The sequence below is a fragment of the Belonocnema kinseyi genome, chromosome 10, assembly GCF_010883055.1.
Source record: "Belonocnema kinseyi isolate 2016_QV_RU_SX_M_011 chromosome 10, B_treatae_v1, whole genome shotgun sequence".
Classification (NCBI taxonomy): Eukaryota; Metazoa; Arthropoda; class Insecta; order Hymenoptera; family Cynipidae; genus Belonocnema; species Belonocnema kinseyi.
This window is the reverse complement of record NC_046666.1, coordinates 51,535,532-51,551,603: the sequence shown is the minus strand read 5'-3', so window position 1 is coordinate 51,551,603 and position 16,072 is coordinate 51,535,532. Positions and strand designations below refer to the sequence as shown.

General features: G+C 24.8%; 1 protein-coding gene across 9 annotated transcripts in view; it reads left to right on the top strand.

Moving 5' to 3' along the window:
* LOC117182233 (UDP-glucose 6-dehydrogenase) overlaps nucleotides 1-16,072 on the top strand; it is a 46,442-nt gene that overhangs the window by 9,232 nt on the left and 21,138 nt on the right. For all 9 annotated transcript variants that reach the window (XM_033375326.1, XM_033375327.1, XM_033375318.1 and 6 more), the window contains one exon: nucleotides 12,103-12,578. In XM_033375326.1, coding sequence (XP_033231217.1) covers nucleotides 12,117-12,578 — 462 coding nt within the window. In that variant the 5' untranslated portion in view covers nucleotides 12,103-12,116. The remainder of the gene's footprint in view (nucleotides 1-12,102; nucleotides 12,579-16,072) is intronic.

Below are 16,072 nucleotides of genomic sequence, written 5' to 3'. Positions count from 1 at the left end.
CAATTATTGATATGTCAAAAATCGATGTGAATTTATTCAATGCCAGCAATTCAGAATGCCAAGAATTGGAGATCTTACCTGAATAAGCCAAATCTCATCAGAATATTTACAGTACCAATAAAAATTAATTAAAATACTGGCTTCATCGAAATGACGCTATCCTTAATTAACAAATTAATATAGCGTAAACTATTAGGCTCAGAGGATTTAAATAAGGGTAATTTTAAAGATTTTTTATTTCCTACAAATCAAGTCATATGTTCTTCTTATCTATTGCTTAACCAAAATCAATAATTTAAACAAACCTCATATAAATTCGTGTGAATTTAACTTTATTGTTAATTAGCAATATACGCGGCGTTTAATCAGAATTCGGGGTTTCAGTATTTAGTCAGATCGTCCACCCAAATATTAAAAATCTTAAAAAATTGCTTGTGTATGCTTTATACCAGCAAATGGTCTCCTTTCGTATAATCAGACAGGGTTATTACGAAAGCTGGAGCTATTTCCGTATTGAACTTCAAATTATTTCAGTCTGCTCGCTGACCGCTGATAAGCCACATCCTTCCTGACTCTTTTCAATTTTAAATTAGTAGCAATTCACGTCTCTATTGAATAAATATTGTGGTAGCAAAAAGTAATAAGTTTTTCTGAAAAATTTCTAAGGAAAAGAATGAAGAAGTATCAGGCTTAAAACAGAATAAAAGCTTGGAAACAAAAGAGGCGGAAGTATATAAACAATCTAAAATTTAAATTTCAACACGCATTGCATAGTCCTGTTTTAGTTTAAACGTGTACTGTTCAAAATTTAAATACATAAGTATTTATTACAGACATATATAAATGAAATTAAACATCAGAATAATTTTTCTATAAAAAAGAAGAATTAAAAAAAAAAGCATTTTCAACTTAACTGATGAATCTTTAACCAATAAAATGCATTTTTAACAAAGTATATTTCCACTTTCAACCTAGTAGTTTAATTTTCAGTAAACAAATATTTAAATTTAAAATAAGAAAAAATGAATGACAAAAATCGGAACAAAACAGTTTAATTTTCAAGAAAAAAGATTAATTTTCAAGTTGAGTGAAACGAAAAAAAAATACTCAATAAGAAGTGGTTTAATTTGTCAATAAAATGGTTTAATTAAAAAAAATATATTAATTTTTAACTTAAATGATGAATTTTTAACAACAAAAATATTTGTTAAAGTTTTTTTTTCTTTCAACCAAGTAGCTGAATTTTCAACCTGAAAAGATGAATTCTCGATTAGAAATATAGTAGTTGATATTTCAACCAAACAAAATTTGTGAACAAAATTTGAACGTCATCGTTTAAATTTCAAGCAAAAAGATTAATTTTCAACCTAAATAATGAATTTTCGATCTAAAAATGAATTTTCAACAAAGTAAATTTTCACTTTTGACCAATTCGTTTAATTTTCAAAAAAAAGAAGATTCAAATAAAAAATAAAAAAAGTTTAATTTTAAGTAAAAAGATTAATTTTCAACTCAAATGATTCGACCAAAAAAAATGAATCCTCAATAAAAAAGTCTAACAGTTTATATTTCAAACAATGAAATATAGTGGTTGATATGTCAACCAAAAAAGATTTGAATTTTAAATAAAAAAACCAATTTCACGAAATAGTTCAATTTTCAAGCAAAAAGATAAATTTTCAATTTATATAATGAATTTCTTATGGAAAAAAAGAATTTTTAGCACAGCTGGTCCATTTCAACTAAATATTCGAAATAAAAAAAATTTTTCATCGAAACATTCAAATTCAACTAAACAGTTATATTTCTAGCCAAAAAAGATTAATGTTCTACCAAATGTGGTGAATTTTCAATAAAATTCATCATTTTCCAACCAAGCAATTGATTGAACTAAAAAGGACAAATTTTCAAGAAAATTGTTGAATTCACTACTAGGCGGTTAAAATTTTAAGCATAAAAAAAAGAAGATTTTTCGACGTAATAGCTGAATTTTTAATCCGAATATAAAATTTTTCAAAAAAGTTATTTTTCTACAAAAAATTACATTTTTAACCCAATAAAAAAAAGTTGAAATTTCTCCGAAAAGAGATGAATATTTAAAACACAAAGACGAAGTTCCCATGAGAGTTGAATTTTCTACTTAGCGGTTAAAAATTTCATGCATAAATGAAAATATTTTTCTATAGAACAGTTAACTATTTAATTTGAAAATATGATTTTTCAAAAAATATTTTCAACCAAATGCGTTGAATTTTCACAAAGTTCAATTTTATGATAAAATGCATTTTCATCCACAAAAAAGATAAAATTTCTACCAAAAGAGATTAATTTTAAAACGAAAAAGGCGAATTTTCAAGTATGAAAGAGTAAAAAAAGATGAACTGTTAAATTTTCAAGCCAAGAAGATGAATTTGATAAAAGAAAAAAAACAGTTGAAGTTTCCACCCGAAAATATTAACTTTCAACATAAAAGTTATTTTTTAACCAAAAAATTAATTTGCAACCAAATAATTTAATTGCCTACCAAATTGTTGAATTTTCAAGCTAATGAGACGAATTCTCTAAAAAACATTTGAATTTTCAACTTAAAAATATGATTTTTCAACCAAAAAGTTCATTTTCAACAAAACAGTTGGATTTTGTATCAAACTGTCAAAATTTCAATCCAAAAAGACGATTATCTTACAAGTCAGTTTGAATATTTAACCCGAATATGTCAATTTCCAACAAAAAAGTTCATTTTCAACAAAACACGTTAATTTTAAACAATGCAGTTGAATCCTGAACCAAAACATTATTTTCCTGTCAAGAGGTATCATTTTTAATAAAAAATCTATCAAATTTCTACTTAAAGAGACCCATTTTTGTACCAAAAAGAAGAATTGTTAACAAGGAATTTCATTTTCAATCAATTATTTGACTTTTATGACAAATAGTTAAATTTTCTACCAAATTTTTTGAAATTTTAGACGAAAAATGAGAATTTTCTACAGAAAATTATATGTGAAAAAAACTAAAAATACCCGGAAAATTCTGGAATTTTCAAGGGGTTAAACACGGCTAAGGCCATCTTCATTCCAATCTTCAATACGCATCCATTTAATTGAATAAAATAAAACCTCCTGCTCTAAACTAATGCTTTCACTTTTTTATATTCGTATTGCATGCATTGATGCATTCCAACCCCGAGATCCTTAACATTCCTAGTTGCAGTTAATGAAATCTAAAGATAATAGAAAAATAATTTTAGAAAAACCTATAGAAACATGTTTTTAAACGTGTTAGTAATGAGTAATTAATAAAAATTAAAAATGTCACATTACTTTGCGTACATATTACATATAGACAGCATTTCGATTTCAGGAAAATAATAATCAATTTAAATTTCTTTTAATTGGTGATTTTTCACTGAAAGTAATTTCACTTGAAATAAAATCCAGGCAAGGATCGGGAATTTCGTTCACCTTGAAAAAGCCAGAAAATGACCGGAAATTTATATATTTTGTTACTTTAATTCTGAATTGCAGGGAAAACTCTCTTTTTACACAATTTTACTCTACACAAAATATATTGTGCACAAGTATTCTGATCATATGTTTCCTACACAGAATTGAATACTGTTATATTGTTCCTGCACACATTTTTTTCTGCACAGAATATTTCTTACATAGAATTTACTGTTGTTTGATAATTTTATTTATTTTTTTCTACACAAAATATTTCCTACATAGAATTTAATACTATTATATTTTTCCTGCATAAAATGTTTCCTACACAGAATTTAATACTTTTATATTTTTCCTATATAAAATATTTCCTACACAGAATTTAATACTTTTATAGTTTTCCTACACAACATTTTTTGTACACAAAATATTTCCTACACAAAATTTAATACTTTTATATTTTTCCTTCACAAAACTTTTTCTACACAAAATGTTTCCTACACAGAGTTTAATACTATAATTTTTTTTTCTACACAAAATTTTTTCTACGCAAAATATTTCTTATATAGAATTTAATACTTTCATATTTTTCCTGCACAAAACTTGTTCTACACGAAATATTTTCTACACATAATTTAATTCTGTTATATTTTTCCTACACAAAACTTTTTCTACACAAAATTTGTCCTACAAAAAATTTAATACTGTTATATTTTCCCTGAACATAATTTTTTCTACACAGAAGATTTCATACACATAATTTTATATTGTTTCATACTATTATTTTTTTCCTACGAAAAATATTTTCAACACAGAATATATACAATAAAAATATAATACCAAATTTGTAGATCTTTTTCAAATGCACAATTTTTTTTCTGTCATATTTTACCGTATTTTGCACACTTTGGCGCAAAAATTTAATTTTTGGATTTTTCATTATTTTTTATGCTACCAAAATGTAGGGCATTCAAAAAGCAACATTTTGCTTCTGTTGACTTTTCTTCATATCGTTTGTTATTTGGCTTAAAATGTTCATTTTCGTGTGTTTTTTGGAATTTTGTAAATGCTACAACTCTGGTAATTTTTGATTTTATGAAAAAAGTCATGAGGATAAATTGTTCGACTTTTGGAATACTATGAATAACCGTACAGAGATGACAAGATTATTTTTTTCAAAAGTTATTGTGGAAACAGATGGACAGACATGCAGACAGACAGGCACATTCGTAAAAACCTGTTTTTCGAAATCAGGGGTTCTCAAAACGTGGACATTGGACAAAAACTGAAGGGTTCAAATTTTACACAAACCTAATACCTGCCCTGATGAGAATGTGAAAATCAAAAATTCTTATTTTGAGCTCAAGGATGTAAGAAACGAAAGAAAGTTCTTAGAAGGAATCCAACCTTTTAAAAAGTAATAAAAAATATTTTTTTAGGTATTTTTTGTCAGAACTGGTATTTTTTATTTAACTATCGCAATTAGGTCGCCTGAAACTGAAAATTTTAATATTTTTTCAAAAGAGTTGAGATACGTAAAAACTCTAAAAGTAGACTTAGTTAGGACACTTTTGTTACACATTATTAAAGAATGTTATGTAGAATATATTTTGTGCAGGAAAAATTTTACGCATAATATTTTTTGGTACAATGTTTAGAGACTATCTTGATGATAAAATATTACTATTTAATTCTGTGTAGAAAATATTTTGTGTAGCAAAAAAATAATAGTATTAAACAATATAAAATTATGTGTAGGAAATCTTCTGTGTAGAAAAAATTTTGTGTAGGAAATCTGCTGCGAAGAAAAAATGTTGTGCAGGAAAAATATAACAGTATTAAATTCTGTGTATGAAATATTTTGTGTAGGGAAAAAATAAAAGTATTTAACAATATCAAATTCTGTGTAGAAAAAATTTTTGTAAAAAAAGTTTTTTGTTGGAAAAATATAACAGTATTAAATTATGCGTAGGAAATATTTTGTGTAGAAAAAGTTTTGTGTAGGAAAAATATGATCATTAAACTTGTGTAAAATATATTTTGTGTAGAATAAAATTGTGTCAGAACAAGTGTAACCCTAAACCTTGTACACGAAAATGTAATGTGGAATATTTTTCCCGCACAAAATATATTCTGCATAACATATTTAAAACAGTGCGTAAAATATTCTTTACAAAAAGTAGATTCTCCACAAGATGAAATAATTATAGTTTTAATTTAAATCTTGTTGCTGCTATATAGCAAATATTCTGAGTAAAGAAAAACAGGAATATTCTACACACAAGCACTAAGTGTAAACCTTTTCCTACACAATTTAAAATATGTTTTGTGTAGGTAAAGCTTTTTACATAATGCTTGTGTGTAGAATTGCTTGTTTATCTTCACTCAGAATATTTTCTTTATAGCAGCAACAAGATTTAATATAAAAGCTATAATCATTTCATCTTGTGTAGGATCTACTTTTTGTAAAAGATATTTTATGTACTGTTTTAAATATGTCATGTAGAGACTATATTGAGAATAAAATATTAATATTTAATTCTGTATAGGAAATCTTCTGTGTAGAAAAAATTCTGTGAAGGAAAAATATAACAGTATTAAATTCTGCGTGAGAAACATTTTGTGTAGAAAAAGTATTGTGTAGGGAAAATATAACAGTATTAAATTCTGTGCAGGAAATGTTTTGTGTAGAAAATATTTTGTGTAAGAAAAAAATAAAACTATTAAACAATATTAAATTCTGTGTAGGAAATATTATGCGTAGAAAAAATTTTGTGTATGAAAAATATAACAGTATTACATTATGTGTAGGAAACATTTTGCGTAGAAAAAGTTTTGTGTGGGAAACATATGATCAGTATACTTGTGTATAATATATTTTGTGTAGAAAAAAAATGTTTAGGAACGGGTGTAACCCGAATTGCAACAGGGAATTTTTGAGAAAATCATCACTCTCCCTTGGAATAGACCATTTTTCAAAAGAATTACAATTCTGTCTTGGAACAGCCAATTTTCTAAAAGAATTATAATTCCAAGTTGGGAAAGGGGATTTAAGTAAATAATTATAATTTCGGCTCTGGAACAGAGAATTATTCGAAAGATTTATAATTCTGATTTGGTATAGGAAATAAATAAAATAAATATAAAAAATCTCTCAAAGAATTATAATTATTCTGGCTTGGAACAGACATTTCCTTCAAGAATTTTAATTTTTACTTTCGGACAGGAAATTTCATTAAGAATTATAATTTTGAGTAGGAACTGGCAATTTCCACACAAAAATAATAATTTTTACTGTAGATCAAGCAATTTTTACAAAAAATTATTATTTTGATTTAGAACTGGGAATTTCCGTAAAGAATTTTTATTTTAATTTTATGATTAGTTTAGAAGAGAAAATTTCATTAAGGATGATAATTTTTACTTTAGGAAGAGGAATTTCTATTATTATCATTTTCACCGCAAATTATCTTTAGAAAATGAATTTTCGATAAGAATTATAATTTATTATATTATATATTATATTATTATAAAAAATTGTAATTTGACTTCGAACCCGGAAAGTCGGAAAAGAATTTCAATTCTGATTTCGAAGAAGGGAATTAAAAAAAAAACTTTTCCTGGTCAAAATTCATCACAGTTCACTAAATTTTGGAAAAGGGAGTTTTAATTTTAATAGCAAATTTTGTAAATAAATATAAATTTATCTTAGAATATAAAATGTTGGAAATTAATTCAATTGTGACTTGGTATAAGGAATTTTCTCAAATAATTCTGATTCTGATTTTGAACGGGGAATAAATACATTAAATATTTTTTTAAATCCCGTAATTAATTATAATTTAGGCTTTAGGACAGGGAATTTTAGAAAATAATTATGATTTTGACTTGGGGGTAGGAAGTTTTGAAAATTAATGATGTAGGGTGGGAAATGTTGGAAAATGATTTTAATTCTCATTTATATAAACGGAATTTACAACAAAAAATCCCTGTTCCAAGTCAAAAATTGTCAGATTTTAAAAATTCGTTGTTCCAAATCAGAATTTGTTTGAATTAACATGTTATTTTTTTTATAAATAAAAATTTTCCAGAATCAAAACTTTGTTTCCAAATTAAAATAAAAAAGGAATAACTAAATTTTTAAATTATAATAGAAATTTTCATTAGATAATTTGGATTTTAAAGCATCGAATTTCCATAAAAATTATTATTTGACTTGGAACAGAGAATTCTGGACATGGGACGGGAATTTTAGAAAATAATCTTAATTCGGCTTTAGAAGAACCTGGGGAATGGAGGGTCACGTTTATCATTCTAAGGAAGCATTTAATCATCCGTGCATTTTAAGAATTACTATCGTTATCTAAGAACTCCTGTTATAAAAAGTGTATCATTGTCAAAGCAATTATAGATAGAGACTTTTAATATATTCTATCATTAAGTTTTGTGAGTAGTTATCGTGACAAAAGTCAGGTTAATTTTTTAATACTTTTATAAAATTATTAATTCAGTAACAATTAGTTTCTTTTAAATTAATTTTTCCTTACTGTTACCTCTTAAGAATTACAAAAAAAAGGTGAGTTTTAATAAATCATGTTTTCTTTTCGGAGAAAAAATTCCCTAAAGTTCAACTGTTTCCAATTTTCGAATGATTGTTCTTCAAATATATAATTATTTGCTTAAAAATGTTTTATTTAAAAAAAAAATTGTTTCAACACTTTAAGCTCTAAAAAACTTTACTTTCAAAACTGTAAAGAGTAAAGTTGTAGAGAATGTTTTCCCCGAACAAACGAGCAACCATTTACTAAAAGTCAACAATTTTTCAAACGTTAGTAAGAAGCGATGGTAAGAAAAAATTAATTTGCTAAAAACATTTGTTCAAGTAAATGTTTTTTTAAGCTTAAAATTTTTTTAATTAAAAATAATTTATTTGATTTTAAATGACATCCATAATACGTATTATTTTGATTTTTAAAATTACATCATATTATTATTATTATTATTTTATATTAATATTATTATTTTTATTCCATCTATAAAAGATTATGTATGAAAAAAGTTGTAAGATTAAAATTCGGGTCTTTTAATATTAGTGGTTAGGTGAAACGAAAAATGTATCAGGGAAAAATGAGGGAATTTTGAAAATTAAGTTTTGTGGTTCCCCTAACATAATATTTTTGTCAGTGATTTATTTGGCTTGCTCTTTTTTTGTAATTGTTTCCTCCTGACGAGTATATTTTTAGTTACAAATTTTATTAATTGGTTGAAAATTCAATATTTTTATTAAAACATCCTTTTTGGTTGAAAATTCAACTGTTTTGTAAAAAATTTGTCTTTTTAGGTTCAGAATTAAACTATTTTGAATTTTAATAAATTAATTATTGAAAAATAACTATTTTTTGTTTCGATAAAAAGTGAACTTTTTGTTGTTAATTCATATTTTGGTGTTTGAAAATTACATTGATATCGTTTTTGTGTGAAAATTCAACTTTTTTTTTTAAATTCATCTTTTTCGTTTAAGAATCCATATATTTTAGTAGAAATATCATCTATTCTTGATAAAACTGCAATTTTTTGGTTGAAAATGATCTTTTTTGGCCGAGAATTCAACTATTTTGTTGAAAACTTCTTTTTTTGTTGTTGAATTCATCTATTTTTAATTAAAAATATATATCTTTTCTTTTAAAATATCTACTATTACATTATTCCTTCAAAATGTATTTTTTTATTAAAAATTGTATTATTTATTTGAATGTTGAACGACTTTGTTAAAAAATTATTTTTGTTGAAGATTAATCATTTTAGTCGAAAATTCGTCTCCTTGGTTGAAATTTTTGTTTATTTTTGGTTTATAATTAATTTTTTTAAACCGAAAACTGAACTATTCCAGTTTAATATTCATCATTTTAGTTGAAAATGTATCTCTTTCCTTTAAATATTAACTATTTTATTGAAAATTGATCTTTTTTGATTGAAGATTAAACTACTGGTGTAAAAGTTGAAATACTTTGTTAAAAATATATATTTTTAAATTGGTGGTTCATCTTTTTAGTTTAAAATTGAACTATTTTGTTGAAAATATATTTTCATAGTTGAAAATTGGTCTCTTCTGGTACAAAGTTAATCTGCTTGGTTTGAAATTTCCTCTTTTTTTGGTTAAAATGCAACTGTTATGTTGAAATTTTACTTTTTTCTTGAAAATGTATATTTCGGATTTCGTCTTTCGACTTGAAAGTTCAACAATTTGAATGAAACTACATTTTTTGGTAAGAATTCATCTTTTTGTTGAAAATTGGTCTTTTCGGTTGGAAAATTCATCATTTTATTTCAAAATTTGTTTTCGTTGTTCTTGAAATATTACCTGTTACATCTTTCCTTGATGATTAATCTTTTTGTTCAAAATTCAACTATTTGGGTTGAAAATTCGTCTTTGTAGGCTGAAAAATCCAGTATTTGGTTAAAAGTTCAGCTATGTTGTTAAAAATTGAATTTTATTGTTGAAAATTCTAGTATTTTATTTAAAAGATGTGTTTTTGGTTGAAAATTGATGTTTAAGGTGGTTGTGCCAAAAGTCAGATATTTAAAAAAAAAATAGTTTTTCTATGATTTTAAACCTCAAACGGTACACTGGTGCGAATTCGCACCCGAAGTTTTTTCATTTTGTTGGCATTTATGCAAATACAGTTGCAGCGGATTATCCCCGTATATATTAAATATAACTGTTAAATATGTGTGGTATATGCTAGTTGTTTGTCATATATTCAATAAATTAAATATTTAATATTAACATTGCAAACAAACCAATTCGCACCAGTGTACTGTTTACGTATGCTCGGTTGGAGTCTCCCGTTTGAGTGTTAAGAATCTAAATATTATAACTGATGTCATTTCAAATAAAAAACATTATTTATTATGGAAAATGTTGAAATTCACAAAAAGGTTAATTTTGACCATGTTTTTTGCATTTGAATTTGTTCTGACCGTCACTTCTTACCAATTTTGAAAAAATTATTATATTTTAATAAATGACGGCTCATTGTTTTCGGCACAACATTCTCTACAACTCTTCTGCTTCCAAGTTTAAAATAACTAAATAATCTTAAAAAACAATTATTTGTTTAAAAAATGTCTTCTTTACAAAAAAATGTTGTTACGATTTCAGTCATAGAAAAATTTAGTTTCAAAACTACGGTTATTCAATTACAAAAAACATCTTTAAAATTAATTTTTTTATGTGAATTTCAACATTTTCCATAATGAATAATGTTTTTTGTTTGAAATGGCATCAGTCTTAATATTTTGATTCTTAAAATAATAGAAAAACTATTTTTTTTTAATATTTGAATTTTGGGCCAACAGTCAGTCTTTTATGTTTGAAAATCGACCATTTTGTTAATAATTCATCTTTGCAGATTGTAAGTTCAAAATCTCGTTAACAATTTTAATATTTTCTTGAAATTTGAACTATTTTCTTTAAAAATTTATTTTGTTGTCGAGAATTAAAAACTGTTATGTTAAAAAATCGTCTTTTTGGATTGAGAATTTATCTTTAATGGTAGAAAACTCATCTTTGTTTATTATTGAAATGAATACATAAATTTCAATTTTTAAATGTTAAATTTTGGTTGTAGAAATTGTTGATGTAACTTGTTGGATTTAGGGTTAAGTGAATTGAAACTAATTAAGTTGTTTCACACGTTTCGGCACACAATGATGGTCTTCATCAGTGAGTTTTATTTACTTTTATTAATACCTATTGATAAATCTTCCAGTCTTCTTAAAACATAATTTTATTTTAACGAAGAACAATCGATGAAGAACCAATAACAATCTATTAGAAAAAGTAAATTATTTTTTCAGTGACTCATATGTAATCAAATTAAATTTTTTTATTTTTTCATTCAATTTAATTTTAATTTATTTTTTAAACAATCTGTCTGTATAAAAAATAACTTTCAACCCAAATGTTTGTAGCAGAGAAATAATGTTAAGTAATTTTTTTTTGTTATTATGAGGAATTATGTCTATGAAATTGAATTTGTGTAAATTTTAAAATCCTACAGTAGTTTCAATAATAAATATTTAAAAAATATTGTACAGTTGAAAAATGCTGTCCGAAAATGTTTCAATTTGAAAAGTAGAACCATTTCAACAATCACAATATAGTGAAAAATAAATTTGCCAAGGAAACATTGTAGTTGCAAAATAATTATTTTATTAAGCTTTTAAATTCAAACATTGTAGCTAAAGAATTCGTGAACACATGTACAAATCTGAGATTATTAAATAAAAAGGGAACAGGGAATTTTTAGATAAATAATTAATTTTAATGTTATATGAAAATTAATTTTTTCCCACCTAACATAAATTGATGAGCTCATGTAAAGCGTATTGTTTTATTCTGCGTTTAAAAGATTCTATGTTAAAAATGCTGCTCGTTAAATGCTACTGGTTAGAGAAAATAAAAAAATAGGTCAGGGAAAAATCAGGGAATTTTGAAAATGAAGCTCTTGTACCACCCTGTAATAAAAAATGTGATTACTCAAAGTAAATATAAAACTTGGTAACTTTTCCAAAAACTGGATCCTTCATAGACAATAAAATTCAAAAAACTAAAAAATGTAATTCATCATAAACGCTTTTTGTTTTGTTTTAGAAAAAAATTTTACTATGACTCCGAAAAAAATTTGTGGAATTGGTGCTGGATATGTAGGAGGTCCAACATGTAGCGTTATAGCTCTCAAGTGTCCAGAAATCCAAGTGACTGTTGTTGACAAAAGTAAAGAAAGAATAGCGCAGTGGAATTCTAACAAACTTCCGATTTACGAACCAGGTTTAGACGAAGTTGTGAAAAAGTGCCGGGGAAAAAATCTTTTCTTTTCAACGGACATCGAGAAGTCGATCAAAGAAGCCGATATAATTTTTATTTCCGTGAATACTCCAACGAAGAACTTTGGCAATGGCAAGGGAAGAGCAGCCGATCTTAAATACGTCGAGGGTGCTGCGAGAATGATCGCGGAATTAGCAACAGAGAACAAAATAGTTGTGGAAAAAAGTACTGTTCCAGTTAGGTCAGCCGAGAGCATAATTAATATATTACGAGCCAATCATAAGCCAGGCGTAACGTATCAAGTAAGAATTTTATTGTTTAAATAATTACTTACATTATTTCAGAAGCGGCGATTTTGGTAAAAAATATATTTTCTTTTGGAATAGGGAATTTTTGACATGGAAAGGGAATCTTTAATAGAATTAAAACTCGGATTTAGAAGAAAGGAGTTTAAAAAATCCGATCCAAGTCAAAGTTCGTCACAATTTAAAAGTTCCTTCTTCCAAATTTTAGGAAAAGAAAGTATTTCAAATAGTCAGAGTAGATGTAATATTTTGAAGAGCAGATATTTCTGAATTATAATATACATTTTTTTTACATGTTTCGTTAGGAATTTACCTCTTTTTTCTTGGTACTTCAACTACATGAGTTTAAAACAGGGTGTCATTTTTATCTGGAAAAACTGGAATTGGCAGGGAATTTTTTTTAAAGTCACGGAATTACTTCGATTGTGTGATTAATTTTTTGTTTAAATTACAATATAAAATTTAATAAAAATGATTCTTTGTTTGCAAACGTATCTCTATATTACTGTACTTAACTATTTTGTTAAATTTTTATTTTGTTTGGCTTGAAATTAGTTTTTAACTAAAAATTTAACTAAATGTTTATATTTTGTTGCAAATTCGTTTTTTTTGTTGATTTTTTTTCTGTAGAAAATTAATCATCTTGACTAGAATTTCATCTTTTTGTTTTAATTCGACGATTTTTTTATTAAAAATTGCAATCATTTTTGGTAGAAATATAACTACTACATTTTTTTTAGAATTAATCTTTTCGGGAATCAAAACTTAATTACTTGGTCGAAAGTTAAACTCTTTTCTTGAAAATTAATTTTTCCGATTGAAGATTCGTAATTTTAATCGTAAATTCACCTTTTTGGTTGAAAAATGAGATTTTTTCTTTAAATTTCTTCTCTTTTTTTTATTAAAAATAATAATTGTAACTGAAATTTTTACTTTTCTATTTTTGGCTAAAATTTGACCGCTTTTAGTTAAAAATTTAAGTATCTAGTTGAAATTTTATAGTTTGTTGAAGATTTGTTCTCTGTGGTAAGATTCAAATGTTTTTGGTTAAAAATTAAATACCTTTTTTTTGTGAATATATCAACCAGTACATTTTTAGTTCAGAATTCATCTTCTTTGGAATGAAAATTTAATTAACTGCCAGAAGGTTAAACTCTTTTGTGCAAACTTAATTTTTTGGTCGAAAATTGATCTTTTTGGTTAAAGATTTAACTATTCTAGTCAATTAATATTCATTTTAGTTGAATCATTAAATTTTGTTTTAAAATTCGACTATTCCCGTTAAAGATTAAGTTTTTCAGTTTAAAATTGATCACATCGTTCGCAAACGTAAATATTTGCTTAAAAGTTAGTTTTTTTTTTATTTAACATTTTTTTAAACTGAAAATGTGACTTTTCCTATGAAGTATTCCATATTTTTAGTTAAAAATTCACCGTTTTGGTTGAAAATGTATTTTTTTATGAAAAATTAAAACTTCAATCTGTAGTTGACAATTTATTTTTTCTTTTAGTTGGAAATTCCTGTATTTTTTTTAACTTGTATTTTTTTGTAGAAATACAACTAGCCCAGTCAAAGATTTAAGCCATTTGATAGGAAATTTCAATAGTTTGGTTAAGATTATTTTTTTAGTTGTGCTTTTTTCCTTTTTGTTAAAAATTAATTTATTCCAGTTTAGGATTCAAAAATTTAACTAAAAAATTCATCATTGCGGTTGAAAATTTGTTGTTTTAACATGGAAAATTAATTTTTTGTTAACTAAAAATTTAATTTCTGGATGCAAATGGTTTTTTTTTTGGTTGAAAATTGAACCATGTGGTTGATAATTGAAGTATTTTGGTAAAAACTTCTTTTTGGTCAAAATTAGTGTTTTTAGTTAAAAATTCACCTTTTCCAGTCAAAGATTCATTGTTTTATTTTAAAATTCATATTTTTGTTTTAAAATGTGACTTATTAAGTTGAACATTCATCATTTTAGTTAAAAATGAATTAGTTTGTTGTAAAATTGATTTTTTTTGTCAAAAATCAACGATTTAGTTAAAAAATGTACTTTTTATTTGCAAATTCCTACATTAATCGAATTTACACCAAATGTTAAGTATAAGATGATAAAATAAAATTTGGGTTTCGAATTATTCAAATTCAAAAGAGACAAATTCAAGAAATGATTAATGATGATTTCACTATTATTTAATTATTTGATTACTCAATGGTGCTAATATATTTCTAGGAATATTACACAATATAGTTCATCAAACCTTTCTTTATAAAATATTTTAATTCAATCCGTAGAAACTGAAAAAAACCATTATTTATATTAAACTTGCAAAACTTTATACATATTTCGAGACGATTTCTTTGTAAAAGCTAAATCTATTTGTTCAAAATTAATTTTGCTGTTGGAGGACTCTTTGTTTTAATTTAAAATTCATCTCTTTTTAAAAATATATTTACTTTGTTGAAAATCAAGTTTTCAGCTAAAAATTTAAATAATTTAGTAGAAAATTTAACTATTTTTCTGAAAATCCTATATTTGTTCTGTAAAGAATTATATTTTTATCGGGAAATTCAACTATTATATTTTTGGTAGAAATTTTATCTTTTTTGGATGCAGATTCTACTATTTAGTTGAAAATTGATATTTTTTTTATTTGAAAACTACATTGTTTTTTTGAAAATGCATGTAATTTGTGGAAAATAAGTTTTTTGTAGAAAATTAATATTATTGGTCATAAATTCATTTATTTCATTGAAAATTCACGTATTTTGTTTAAAAAATGGACTACTTTCGTAAAAAATCGACTTTTTTGGTAGAAAATTATTTTTCCCTGTGAAAGTTAATTTCCTTTTTTAAAAATTCTTCTTTTTGATTGAAAATTCAAGTATTCTTGTTAAACATTCATCATTTCAGTAGAAAATTCATCTTTCACATGAGAAATGAATTTACTTGCTTGAAAATGAGCTATTTAATTGAAAACTTGTTTTTTTTTCTTTTGATGAAGAGGAGTCTTTTTACCGAAAATTTAACTATTTATCTGAAAACCCGATTTTTTTGGTTAAGAATTAAATTTTTAACGGAAGAGTCAAATATTCTATTTTTGGATGAAATTTCATCTTTTTTTATATGAAAATTCAACTATTTTGTTGAAAATTGATGTTTTTTATTTAAGAACTAAATTATTTTTTAGAAAATTCATGTAATTTTTGTAAACATTTTTTTCTTCTTTGAGCAAAGTAATCTTATTGATTGAAAGTTTATTTTTTTGTATGTGTAAAATTCAACTATTCCAATTTAAGATTGATCATTTTAGTTTGTAAATTTATGAGCCTGATTGAAAGTTAATTTTTTCAAAAGAAAATTTAACCTTTTCTTTAACTCTTTTGTTGAAAATTATTTTGTTTTCTGTTGAAGATTTATACTTTTAATTAAAGATTCATTTCTTTGTGTGAGAAATGAGATATTTTATTGAAAATTTAGTTTCTTTTTTGGTTG